The sequence below is a fragment of the Alligator mississippiensis genome, chromosome 2 (genome assembly GCF_030867095.1).
Source record: "Alligator mississippiensis isolate rAllMis1 chromosome 2, rAllMis1, whole genome shotgun sequence".
Taxonomy (NCBI): domain Eukaryota; kingdom Metazoa; phylum Chordata; order Crocodylia; family Alligatoridae; genus Alligator; species Alligator mississippiensis.
The window spans coordinates 150,700,641-150,713,180 of record NC_081825.1 but is presented as its reverse complement, the minus strand read 5'-3'; the positions used below and the strand labels follow the sequence as shown (position 1 = coordinate 150,713,180).

The 12,540-nt window shown below is 40.4% G+C and overlaps 2 protein-coding genes and 1 long non-coding RNA gene across 10 annotated transcripts in view; 1 reads left to right on the top strand and 2 right to left on the bottom strand.

The window, feature by feature from the left end:
• The window catches only part of LOC109283335 (uncharacterized), a 98,910-nt gene extending 93,516 nt beyond the window's left edge, over positions 1–5,394 (bottom strand). For both annotated transcript variants that reach the window (XR_002090443.1, XR_002090444.1), the window contains exon 1: positions 5,309–5,394. This is a non-coding gene — a long non-coding RNA (uncharacterized LOC109283335). The remainder of the gene's footprint in view (positions 1–5,308) is intronic.
• Positions 1–5,494, top strand: part of SCPPPQ1 (secretory calcium-binding phosphoprotein proline-glutamine rich 1) — a 25,266-nt gene extending 19,772 nt beyond the window's left edge. For both annotated transcript variants that reach the window (XM_019488137.2, XM_019488138.2), the window contains 4 exons: positions 1,639–1,683; positions 3,805–3,819; positions 4,523–4,564; positions 5,342–5,494. In XM_019488137.2, coding sequence (XP_019343682.1) covers positions 1,639–1,683; positions 3,805–3,819; positions 4,523–4,528 — 66 coding nt within the window. In that variant the 3' untranslated portion in view covers positions 4,529–4,564; positions 5,342–5,494. The remainder of the gene's footprint in view (positions 1–1,638; positions 1,684–3,804; positions 3,820–4,522; positions 4,565–5,341) is intronic.
• A 5,092-nt stretch (positions 5,495–10,586) lies between these two features.
• The window catches only part of NUDT9 (nudix hydrolase 9), a 30,896-nt gene continuing 28,942 nt past the window's right edge, over positions 10,587–12,540 (bottom strand). For all 6 annotated transcript variants that reach the window (XM_059722278.1, XM_059722277.1, XM_059722281.1 and 3 more), the window contains one exon: positions 10,587–11,551. In XM_059722278.1, coding sequence (XP_059578261.1) covers positions 11,376–11,551 — 176 coding nt within the window. In that variant the 3' untranslated portion in view covers positions 10,587–11,375. The remainder of the gene's footprint in view (positions 11,552–12,540) is intronic.

The following is a 12,540-nucleotide window of genomic DNA, read 5'->3' as shown; positions in this document are numbered from 1 at the left end:
ATTTATGTATTACAACAATCATACCCTTCTCTCTTTCTTTCTCTCTTTAGCTTTCAAAGGGTTGCTTGTGCTTCATCTGCCTTTCTACACCTCCATTGCTAAAATGTGCCACAGTATGCAGTTGGTAGCATCAGAAATAAAAATGTAGTTTTCTTAGTGCCAGAGAAGAGATGACACAGTAATGCCAGTTTCAGTGACCAAGTATATTACATCAAAATACTGACAATGGAATTTTAATCCAGGGTCTGCTTTTAATATGAAAGTAAGAATTCTGCTCTGAAACACTGGCAAATATCCTGTTGTTATGAGAACTTGGATCACCAAGATCAGCAGCATCAGGGCCTTAATTTAATTTAGTTTTAAAGCAGGAGAAAAAAAAAAAGTGAAAATGAAGGGAAGAGGGACTGAACTCATTTATTCATAAAAGCAATAAAAATATTTCAGAAAAAAAGCTAGCAGGACCTTACATTTCAAATGTAGCATTTCTCAAGTACCAGATACATCCATTAAAGAACTGAAATGCTTTCAAGTTAGATGTAATCAGCATGGAATCCAGAAAACTGTGGTAGGCAGTTTAGGTTCCTTACATAGTGCAGTGGACGAGTCAGAAACCTCAGAACAGAATCCAAAACTCCTAGCCAATAGGAAATGGCCACGCATTCAAGAATTTAGGCACCTGAGGCAGGGCAGCAGGCAGGCTCACCAGTCTCTCTTTTTTCCTTTTTTTTTTAACATGCAGCTGCTGAAGAAGTAGATGTTGTAGTGGTGGTACCCACCTTATACATTAAGTTACAGCAGTCATCCAGGAAGTGGGAAGACCTGGGATTAAAACTTCTTCACCCTCCAGGGTTTCAAACCCACATCTCTCACCTCTCACAAGTGCCTAATCACTAGGTCACTCTATATGGAAAGGAGGCACTAAAAGCCCCTCAGTTTCCCCATCTCATTTTAAAGAGAAAGTAGCTTCAACTGCAATTTGAGAGACAGCCAATCCAGTTGGGATTTCTTAGGCATGCTCTGAAAATTCCTACTGATTGGAGGTAGGTAGCTCCCAGATCTTAGCAGGGCCTGGACATGAGACAGGTGTTGAGCTGCTTAGAATGCCATAGTTCTCACATGGGCAAAAGAAAAAAGGCATGGGCATCTAGGGAACTTTTACGTTTAAACATGGAGGTGTTTAGTGAGTGTAAGTACCTCTGGCTTTAGGTGGCAGCTTAGCCAGGGGTCTTTTGGATCATAATTTTGGACTTTGCTGCCTCAAATCCATTTGTCTTGTGCTTTGATTGGTGAAGACTTTTATGGGTCTTTGTCTTACATTTTCAGTCTTCTTACACATTTGGTAGCCATGACTATTATTATACTGGTTATTTGTGGTCTAATTCTGCAGCAGTGAATCGTAGAAGCTCTGCAATTGTGCTATCACTGGTGTGCATTCAAGCATGTAGTGAACACAAAACAAAGGTTTTGAAGAATCTGGGTTTGACCTATTTACCCTCTCTGACAATATAAAAACAAAAAGATATTCAATTAATTCAAAAGTCTTTATATGTCTTTTTAAAAAAGAGGTTTAGAATCTACTAGGGGAATTTGATTTATAGAATTGCTATTAACTATTTTCCACCCCCCTCCTTTTTTCAGGTTGTACCATTTCCATTTCCCTTTCCTCCTGGTCCTTCCTTTCCGGTAAGGTCATTCATATAAATTACAGTTGATTCTGTACATTATACTATAACCAGGGTTATTTGTGCAAGAAAGGGCCCCTATAGATGTACCATCCCTCTGTACCCCTTATATGTAGCCCCTGTAATGCTCCTCTTGCTCATTGATTTTTGCCAGCATTAGTTAGCATGTCAGGAGAAAACCGAAAAATCAAAAGCGGTTAGAAAGCCCTCAGTGCTTACTGTTCTTTATTTTCTAATTAAGACTACTCTGTATTAGATGCTCTGTATTAGAACTACTTTATTAGATGCTTTAAATATTTTAAAAACATATAAAGGAAAAAATATGAAACAATTCTTTTAAAGTTTAATTTGAAAACACATTGAATAAAGTTACGGACATGCTTAAATGACTATGAAACTGAATAATTTAATGGCTACTTCTGCACTACAAAAAAAAAAGTTGGTTGCAAACTTCTGTTAAATAATTCATGTCAAAATTGTACCACGTACAAAAGTTATAGTTTTAAACATGCTATCAGCATGAAGTGGAAAGCCTGGGATGAACTATGGCCACCTATCACCTTAAAATTATAGCTGTCTTGTTTGTACTACAATTTTAGCACATGTTAATTAACATGTTAAAAATACATCTATTTTTCCTAGAAAAAGAACAGGTTCAAGTGGGATAAAAATCAGGAAAATGACCTTGCACACGACATGATGCCAAATGAAAAAATGGAAATCTAACAGGGTACACCTACATGTGCAATTAGAATGTAGCAATAAACTCTGGCACAATTTGCATTGGGGCTTATTGCTCCCAGGCGCAGTGCTTATACATGCGCCCAGGAGCACAGCACATTGAGCCAAGGTGGAGCAACCCTGGCTGGCAGGGGGTGCAAGAGTCAGCCTGCCAGCCCAGATCTGTTCTCTACCCCAGCTCATTGTGTTGTGGAGGGGTTGGCTGGGGCATGAGTGCTACAGTGAAGGGTTAGCTGGCAAGCAGCCCCCTCACTGTAGCACACTTGTGAATCAGCCAGTCACTGTCTACATATGCATTTCAGCACGTGTAACTACTCCACTGTAGGATAGTACTTGTCCCAGACAGTACTATCCTACAGCTGAGTTAATTAATTTACTGAACCCTAACACTGGTGCACATGGAGATGGTGATGCTTTACTGCAGAGATAATTAGTCAGCTCCATAGAAAAGCGCATGTGTAAACATGCCCACGGAGTGTTTGCAGGATTAGGGTCATGCAGAATTTTAGATCTATAAACCACTATAGAAACAGTAGATAATCAGCCCTCAACACCTACAAGGCAGACTACTGTTTGTATTCCTAGGTTTGAAAAAGGGAAATGGAGCAATACATTGATTTGCCCAAGGCCATGCAGCAACTCGGCATCAGAAGCCAGATTATAAACCACGAGTTCCTGGCATGCAGTCCTGTATTTTAAATACAGAACATTAGGTGGCAGAAGTTGACTAAGTCCTCCTTACTCAGGGACACATCACTTTAGTTTGTAGGCTTAACTGCAGTTCTGAAAACAATTAATTTAAAATATTAAACGCTGGACTATTAAATCAGGTACTGAAAAGTCAGTGTCACTGGATACATTTTTGAAAACCCTATAGAATGCAGTCCCTCAATCATGACTGTAAAGCTTAATATGGAAAGAAAGAAAGAAAAAGGGGTATAACTTGAGCATATCACTCAACAAGTAGAATGTGGTACATTAAACAAGTTAAATTTATTTTCCATATTAAATGAAGTACACGAGGTTAAAAGTGTATTGAACTTCTTCTCTATAGGTAGAAACTAAATCTTTAATAAAATACTTTTAAAGTTCACATATGTCTTCTATTGTTAGTGATGAGTATTTACTTTTTCAGTTTGTCCTGGACTGTACAATTAATAAATAATCCTTTCTAATCTATTCGAATTTCAGATTCCCATGCAAACAAGGCTGATATACATGGGTTTCAAAGAAACTTTTATATTTTCCTTGTATTTAGTTAACATTTAATTTATTTCATTTCAAACCTATAATTTTGGAACAACTTTTGGGTCTGACAAATCAACCAACTTATTGTAAATGTCTCTCTCTCTCTCTTTTCCCCCCACCCCTCCCACTACAGGGCTTCCCAATTGGGGTAAGTCCATGTTTTGTATGTACAGCTGTGGTTGTATAGCTGTTTTTATACAACAGATACAGGACTTACTTTGGTTTTATAGAAAGGATCATTTCCCATATTTTTAAATATAGTTAAGTAAAAGTAAATCACAGAAATTCTCCACTCTTTCAGTGGAAGTTAAATCTCAAAAAAAGGGGTATGGGAAGGGCAGACTTACTTATAGGCAGGAAAAGCATTAATTCATTCCAATTATACAGGCATATACCAAAACTTTTCCAATATTATATTCTGTAGAATAAATGCTAGACTTCATTTAGAATTATGAATTTACCACACTGCAGGTAATATGGATAGCTTTACAAAAATAACCCCAACAACCACAATCACAACCTCAAAACACTAAGTTTGGCCTAATTGGTATACCAAGTTTCACAGTTGGTGTTTAATATCTGTGTAACAGTATTTCCTAGAAGCCTAATCACATATCAGGACTTTAAAAGGCATACAGTGTCTAGTAGACTATAGAGAGAGCCTGGCTCTTGATAAAGTTATTGTATAAACAAAAAGGAGGCCCCAGCCTAATCGGAAAACTTCTTGTAAAACAAATGGCAAATGCATTCACTAAAGTCTATTTAACAGTATGAAGAGGGTATCAGTAATTTTAAGATTAGTAAAAAGTGCCATTTTTGATTAAAGAAATATTTGTCACTTTCTTTGATAGAAATAATATTCTGGCTACAGAACTGGTGTACTTTTCCCCTTGGTAAGTACTGTACCTTCTGAGTCGGCTTATAATCATCCCTATTTATGTTGGTTTTAGAATTTAATGCATATTCTGAAATATTTATCTTATAAAAAGCCATGCTGTTTCCATTATTCTAATATCATAAAAGCCTAAGTCTCTCTGTCTGTCTGTTGGTAATGCTTTATTCATGCTCGGATTGGCTGACTGAAACGGTCGATCAGAGTGCTCCAAGCGTGGGGGAGCACCACCATGATTCTGAAGCTGTGCCAAAGACTGGACAGAAGTGGGGGAGCCAAGGCCAGAAGCGCTAGCCTTGGCTACCCCACGCTGCTTCCTGCAAGCAGTGCTGAGGACTGGATAGGGAGTGAGGGAGCTGAGGCCAGCAGCACTGGCTTCAGCTCCCCCACCCCACTCCCTGCAAAGAGGGAGAACAGCGGCAGCGTGGGACTTTAGGTGGCTGCACTCGATCCCAGCCCCCTCCCCCCCCCCCCCGTCACTCTTTATGGCAATATAAATAGCTTTATTCAGATTGTCTAAACAGATACTAGTATTGCACTGTGCTCTCATATGAAGTACCTTCTCATGTTGTGTGTAGTATCTTTGTGAGCTATGTAGCTGTCTGCCAGAGACAAGTTATGCTCTTGCTCAAACATGAACATAATTTACAATAGTTTACCACATGGCAAGGGGTAGGACTTCACATTATGAGTCTTGTACTATGTATATAATGATAAACTAGTTGCAGCAGCTGTTCAGGCTTACCTGAAATTCTAATTGAGTTTTCCTACTCTGCAGATGACGTGGGAAGGTTTACAGATGTCTTTCATACAACTTAGTTCCTTCCAACTAGTCTGCAACTCTTTTTATAATCGTCTCTCACTCATCTTTAACATCATTGTGTATTGGAGATTCTGGAAATAAAAGCATCAAATTCCTTCAGTTCACGAACACATGTATCTAAAATTTGTCTTCTTCACATTGTAAAATTCTACTTTTCCAAACCTTACATTCAGCAACTTTTTAATTTACAATAAAAACTGAACATTTACTTTAACATCTCTCATTCCAATTCACTTTGTTTAAATGATTGATCTTAAAAATTATCCCAAACTGACACCTACCACGGTGAGAAATGTTCAAAGTAATTACAAAGTGGTTTTTGTAAGCTTAAAGGACTAAAAGCCACAAATTCTGTCTTTAGAGTCCTTAAAAAAATAAAATAAAATGTAGAGGTTTTGTCTTTTTGTTTTTGTTTTGTTTTGTTTTGTTTTGTTTTTCTTCTTAAAGAAGGTCAGCCACTCTCACTTCCTCATAGTCCTTGGACTTTTTATCACCATTTCTGCAGCACTATTGATCTGCACACTTAACACTTAATAATCGGCACTGCACAGACTTTATTAATAACAGAAAGGCATATAAAGAGACAAAAAGTCCTATTAGAATATCCAACGTATCTCCCCGCCAGGTCAGAATTGTTCCCTACCTTATTTTATGTGGTTTATACAGCCTAGTCCATATGAGCATAAAGAAACTGATTTTGAAAAAAATACAAAAAGGTGTGGGCAGACAATGTTTTAATCATTACAAAAATGTCACTGATTGGGAACTGGTTCACAATTGTCCTGGTTCAGATGTGTTTGCACATGCACTGCCAAGGGTTGTAAGCGGAACAAGCACCTTCTAAGCACTGCAGTACTGTAAAACCACCACTAGGGTGGTGGTAGTGAATACACAGGGGCAAGGACTCCAGTTTACCCATTATTCCCTGAGCATGGAATTGGCTGGATGCCAAGGAAGAGAAAGAAGAAAGCAATTGCCCTCAAATGCTATTTTCTGACCCCCTCCCTTCTCACTAGCACTGTGTTCCACAAAGAACATTCCTGCACCTTACCAAAAACTGCATGGTGATACCCTGACTGGGGTGCCCAGGTGTGTGGGAAGAGGGTCAAAGGGCAGCCTAGATCTCTGGTTCTAGGTTCCTTGGTTTTGGGGGCTCCCAGAGCTTTCATGGCTTTTAAAGAACATTTTCCCCCCAAGCCATTCATTAATTTAATTCAATTCCTTGTAACGTAACAGGCTTGGGTGCATCACAGAATGAACTGGGAGTGAAGGGTTGACCAGCTGGTTGAGGGGGCCACCTATACCCCTGCTTTTCCTTTCTCAGGGAGGTGAGTGCTCCAGGGGGCTATCCAAATTCCCTGGCTCAGTGTACTGCCTTAAAACCTAAGGCAAAACTGTGAGAAGAACCAAGGCACTAGAATCTGAACAATGTAAATACCAAGTCCCCATAGTCATGCCCAGACATGAAGGGGGAATACTGCAGCAATGAAGTTTGGTGCCCAGGGCAAAGCCCACCCTCACCCCACACAAAGATCTGGGGGACACACACAGTGGCAGAAGCCATCCTTCCCACCACCCCCACAAACAAGCTGCTTGCGGCTCTGTCCTATGCCCTGCCCCAGCAGGGCAGCACCTGTTGGCACTCCTTTACTTTGGTGCCCAAGGCAGTTGCCCTGCTTGCCCCCCACCCACCTCTCCCTCACATTATGGCACAGTGCAGGGGCATGTGCTTGCAGTGGCATAAATTGCCGCAGCACACTCTCCTGCATGTGCCAGAAAGAGCTGGAGACTGGGGCCAGCACCAGTGCTGGCCCCAGCAGCCTTACTTAGTGGCCTGGAGCAGCAGGGGCACAGGTGAGGCAGCACAGAAGCTTGGTCAGCAGCCAGAGCATTGCTCTGGATGGCCTAGCCTCTGTGTGTTGGGCACATGTTGCAATGTTTTTACTTCGGTTTTTTGTTTTTGTGGTTTTTTTTTGCAATTGGGAACTCCCAATACCAAATTTGCAGCATGGGGCATGTTTTAATGTTTGCCACATGAGGTTTGCAGTGCCACAAAGATGCTTGTAGCACCACAAACCACACATGCCTGCACATCTGGATGTGGCCCATGAGATGAAAAGGTTTGGGCATCATCTAGTCTCTTAGTTGCCCATAATTGCTCCGGCCTGTACAGTCCAAACCAAAGCTTCCTTCCTATACCCCAGATCTTCTCTATGTATGCAAAGTGTAACAGGGGCTCAAGCTGAAGCCCTGTTACTAAGGAGACCTGGGCTCCAGGCAGCCGGAGGAACCAGGACCACAGCGGTGGAGGGTTAGCGCACCAGGGAAACATTAGGGTAATTAAGGTGCTGCCGTGCTCAAAAGGCAGGACAGAAGGACTGGGACTCTGCCCTCAGGGCACTGGAAAGGAGGGAGGAGCCATGGGAAGCAGCAGAGCAGTGAGAAAAAACCCCAGCAAACAAGCGCCGGGGTCTAAGGCGGGGTGAGCTGGGGAATACTTACCTGATGAGGAGTGGATGGTGGGGGACCAGCAGGACTCACTGGGGCCAGGGGATCACTCCCAGGGAAGCCCAGCAGCCAAGTAACCCCAAAGGCCAGGCAGCAGTGAAGAGAAGGTGATCAGGGTGAAGCAGTGTCTTCCCCGCTTCCTAGTTAATTAGGCAATTGGGAGCAGCGACTAGCAACTGTTGCCAAATGCAATAACTTCACACCTTGTTAACCAACTCCTGGGTGGTCTATGGTGTTTTAGCCCCTCAGGGGTTAGCATCTAACTATTTTTTTACCATCTTCAAAGTCATGGCAGACAAGACCCTGAGAGGAGATAGCAAATGCAGCAGATACATGCCCACACAAAGGATAACCCAAAGGCTTACATAAAACTTAAAAACGTACATATTAAAACCAAGAAACAAAGGCTTTTATTGGACCAATTGTATAATTGGAAGTGATGCTGGACAAGCTTTTGGGCATAAAGCACCTTTCTTCAGGTAATATGCCCTCTACTGGGAATTACTGTATAGCATTTATTGTACAAAAACAAAAATTTCTAATAAAAATACTGGCATGCTTCATTACACTGATATTTGTCTTGTTGTTAGAGCAATGTTGAGAGAGAAGACATTCTGAAACATTTTCTTGAACTACAGGCCACTGCACTCTGAACAATTCACTTTGTTTAAATGATTGAGTAAATGATGACAAGAAAAGAAATAAAACTAGATTTTTGTGTATATATTCTTAATTGAAGCAAATTTAATTGTATTCTGTATCTGTAATGGACTTTAAAGCAATTTTCCTTTTGAAACCTAAAAGATGTGAAGAGAAAAATATACATAAGAAAAAGGTAGAAAATTTTTTGTGCGCTAAAATTGTTTCCTTCCCCAACATACCCAAATTTGTGATGGGAATTCATTTTCTCTCGTGTGTCCGTATGTATGTACATGTGTGCACACGTGTTCTATAGTCACAAGTGGGTAGAGGCCTGCTCCTCCCAGGTGTTTCCCCACCAGCCCAGGAGCAGACATAGGGAAGGGGAACACAGCTGTCGCTGCCATCCCAAGTTGAGCCCAGCTCTTGCATAACCCAGCTGGACCAGGACAGGAGCTCCCTTTGCTCCTAGGACAGTGCTGACAGTGGGGACACCATCAGTGGCAGGCATGGGGGAGGGCAGAGAGGAGCCCAGAAAAGAAGGGAGGGGGAGAATTCTTACATTCTTTGGGACCTAAGTCCCTAACTGCTGCTCCTGTGGCGTGGTCTGCTCACCCTCCTGTGCAGGGGAGGGGAGAAGACTAGACTCTAGGGGTTGCAACTACCCCTGCAGCACCGGTCACTGCAACTGCACCCTGCTTCATAAAATCTTGGATCCATTTCTGGTCACAAGTTAATTGAAGTACAAGCACTTAGGAAAACCATGTTAGCCCATTTTCTATTTAATACTCTGAATTGGAGGCCTTTTTCATACCATTAGGTATGTGTGAAAACATTAAGAACATAAAGGTGCAAGCAACAACTTTAAAATGAGTTTAAAGAATGGACCTTCATGCTTCTAAGAATGATGGTTTCAAAGATAATGGAATTAATATCCAAAATATTACCACGTATTGGCAAAAGCTACCAAAATGCCAATTTTTTTTTATTTTTTTATGTTTTTTAACTGCTTCAATGGATCTTCTAAGGTTCCTCCCTCCATGTATGTTGTACTGCAACTAAGATCACAATTCAGGTTCCCATTTTGGACAGCATAAATATGCTTTCCATTGGACAACCTTCACAAGCCTGCAAAAAAAGGCCCCAGTTTAACTACATCCTTTATACTGCACATATATTTTTTTCCTGTGGCTCTCAGTGCCTTAGTGTCAATGATATAGCTGCAGGACATGTATAACTCACTGAAATATATTTTCAGCTCCCTAACCTTCTCTCTGGTGTTTAACAAGTGAGCCCTTTCAGATGTTTTTGTACTACATTGGAAATTGGTTAAGTTCAACACTAGTTGTACATGGCAGGATCTTTGCTTTGTTTCAAAAAAATCAAGTGTGAGGATGCCTTCCAAACACTTTTCACATGAAGAGATATTTGGAAACTTTTAAGAAATAGTAGCCTCAGTTGTGTTTTAATGTAGTAAGTTTATGAAGTTTAAAAATGTGAGAATATGAAAGCAAACTGAAAAAAGCAATGCAGGGTATCAGCATGTAAGAGATATTAGTCAGCCAGATTTGTGGAAAATAAAAAATAAAATGCTGGTAACTTATCCTTGCTTTTCCCTGAAAACAGCAATGTGGCTTGTTTGCTTGATGAAAACATACGTGAGAACATTTCAGACCACTTCTTACAAAGGCAAGGACAGTTCAAGTTAACTGCTGATAGAATCTTACCCAAGAATGGATAAGGACTGAAATGGTACTGGGAGGGATACAAGGATAGTATAATTAAGACACAGCATTCACTAATCAGGAGTGGTCTATGAAGCATTAAAAACAGGTCTCGCCACACACCTGCGAAAAAAGTAGTGGATTTACAAAGTCACCAATAGAGGTTAAAAAGTAGCCTCATAGCCACTTTTGTGCTGTGATAGTGGGAAAAGACAAGCATTTCAACTGCAGTGTTTTTGATTTGTTGGTTAACCCAGGCACATGTACATACATGCAAATCTATGCATGTGTACATACGTCTATTCAAGGAAGACATGACTGCAAGCAAATATTCTGATTATGTGCATTTTATTCCAAGTTATAATTTATATACACATTGATTACTGCCCTTGATGTTCTAGAAAATCCCCTATGTTACCCAGTGTGTCACAAGGTTTGGACAACTACATACTGATAGCTCCTTTCAACCTAAAAAGTGAATTCCTTTAAAATTTCCACTCCCCAGGAGAGGAGTCAAATTCTAATCTTATATCTGCTTACCCAGTCTAAATGAAGAGTACTTCTATTAATGGCAATGGAGCTATACTAGCCCATGGGCGAGAGAAATGCAAACATGCCTCCTATTTGTCCTTCAGAGCATCAGCTTAAATAAGCCAGTATATTAAACCTGAAGCCAGCCTGTAAGATAACACAGCTAAATTCCCAGCTTGTGAACCAGTACAATTTAAGATTCTAACACTTCCATGTAAGTGAGCAGATATTAAGAGCTTGCTCAAACTAAGATGGCAATATAGAAAAAAAGTGTATTTTTAGTCAAGTTCATCTCCACTTACAACTATGTGCCAAACAAAAGATTATCATAAACTCTGATTAAGGCCATGTGTGGATGCACTCAAATTCTGCCAGCAATTTAACTGAAGCATGCACATATACATGCTATTTTATATGAATTTTTCCTGTCTGATGGATTTAACATTATATATCTACTTCTGCTTCCTTAAAAGTTTATTGTTAGTACTGAAAACCAATGAAGGGAACATATAAAAGATGACCTCTCTCTCTTTGAATGATGTAGAATGGTCTTTCCCTTCAAAAATTTGTTTCGGTTTCCAGAACCATCACTTTTGGCAATCAGTGACAGGTTCTTCCATCCAGTGGGCTCCTCGTTTCTCAGCCACAAGTTTGATGAAATGGCTATGATTAGCATACAGCTTGAGTTTTTCACTGATGTCAACCCATTTTACTTTCCCAGCATCATCACCTGCTTCCAGAGGCATGTTATCCATTGTCTCACCTGATTGCAAAACAAAAGAATTAAACACATACTATTTTATCTTTTTCCTCACTAACATCTCACTATCTTCCATGCTGTAACTTCCTGCTGAGTATTCCTGACCATGTCAGTTTCACTCCAATTACTGCTATTAGAATGAATATCAACTAGATTTTTGATTACTAGAGTTACCTGGTATGTATACATGTATTATATGTGTCTAACTGAACAATGAGTAGATAACTATAAATCTGGTAACACCATTCTTGTGATATTGGAAGTAGCATGGCTAGCTAGTAAATTACACTGTTTATAAGTGCAGTCTTGCTATTATAACACATTTTAGCTTTCATTCAGTCCTCTCCGTGATTACTCCAACTTTATTTTCATATACCTAATGTCTGGGTGTTTCCTCTTTCATGCCACTTCCCAGAAAGTGAGTCAGATTCTGATTTCACATCTTCTTACCAAGCAGAGATGAAGAATAATTCCACTAATGACAGTGGAGAGAACACATACAGATTTTATAATTGTCTTTAACTGCTTTTTCTTTTTTAAGTGGTATTTCTAGCTGCTATGGTCTCAAAGCAACCTTTGGAAAGATGTCCCTTAGGCAATTAACATGTCAAGGTCTGTCGAAACTGGCTGCACATCTGAACTACCTTCTGTAGCAGCTCTGAGGGCACAGCAGGATCTGGGGGCACGTTTGTTCACCAGAGCACTCCAAGGGATGACGAGGTTGAATGGTTACAAACTACTGCAAGACCGATTCACGCTGGACATAAGGAAGAATTTCTTTACTGTCTGAGCCCCCAAGTTATGGAACAGCCTGCCATCGGAGGTGGTTCAAGCACCTACATTGAACACCTTCAAGCATAAATTGGATGCTTATCTTGCTGGGATCCTATGACCCCAGCTGACTTCCTGCCCTTTGTCCCAACCCAATTAAATAGTGCCCATGTCACAAACAAGTAAAACCATTCAAAACAGTTTTTTTCTGTACTAGGTTA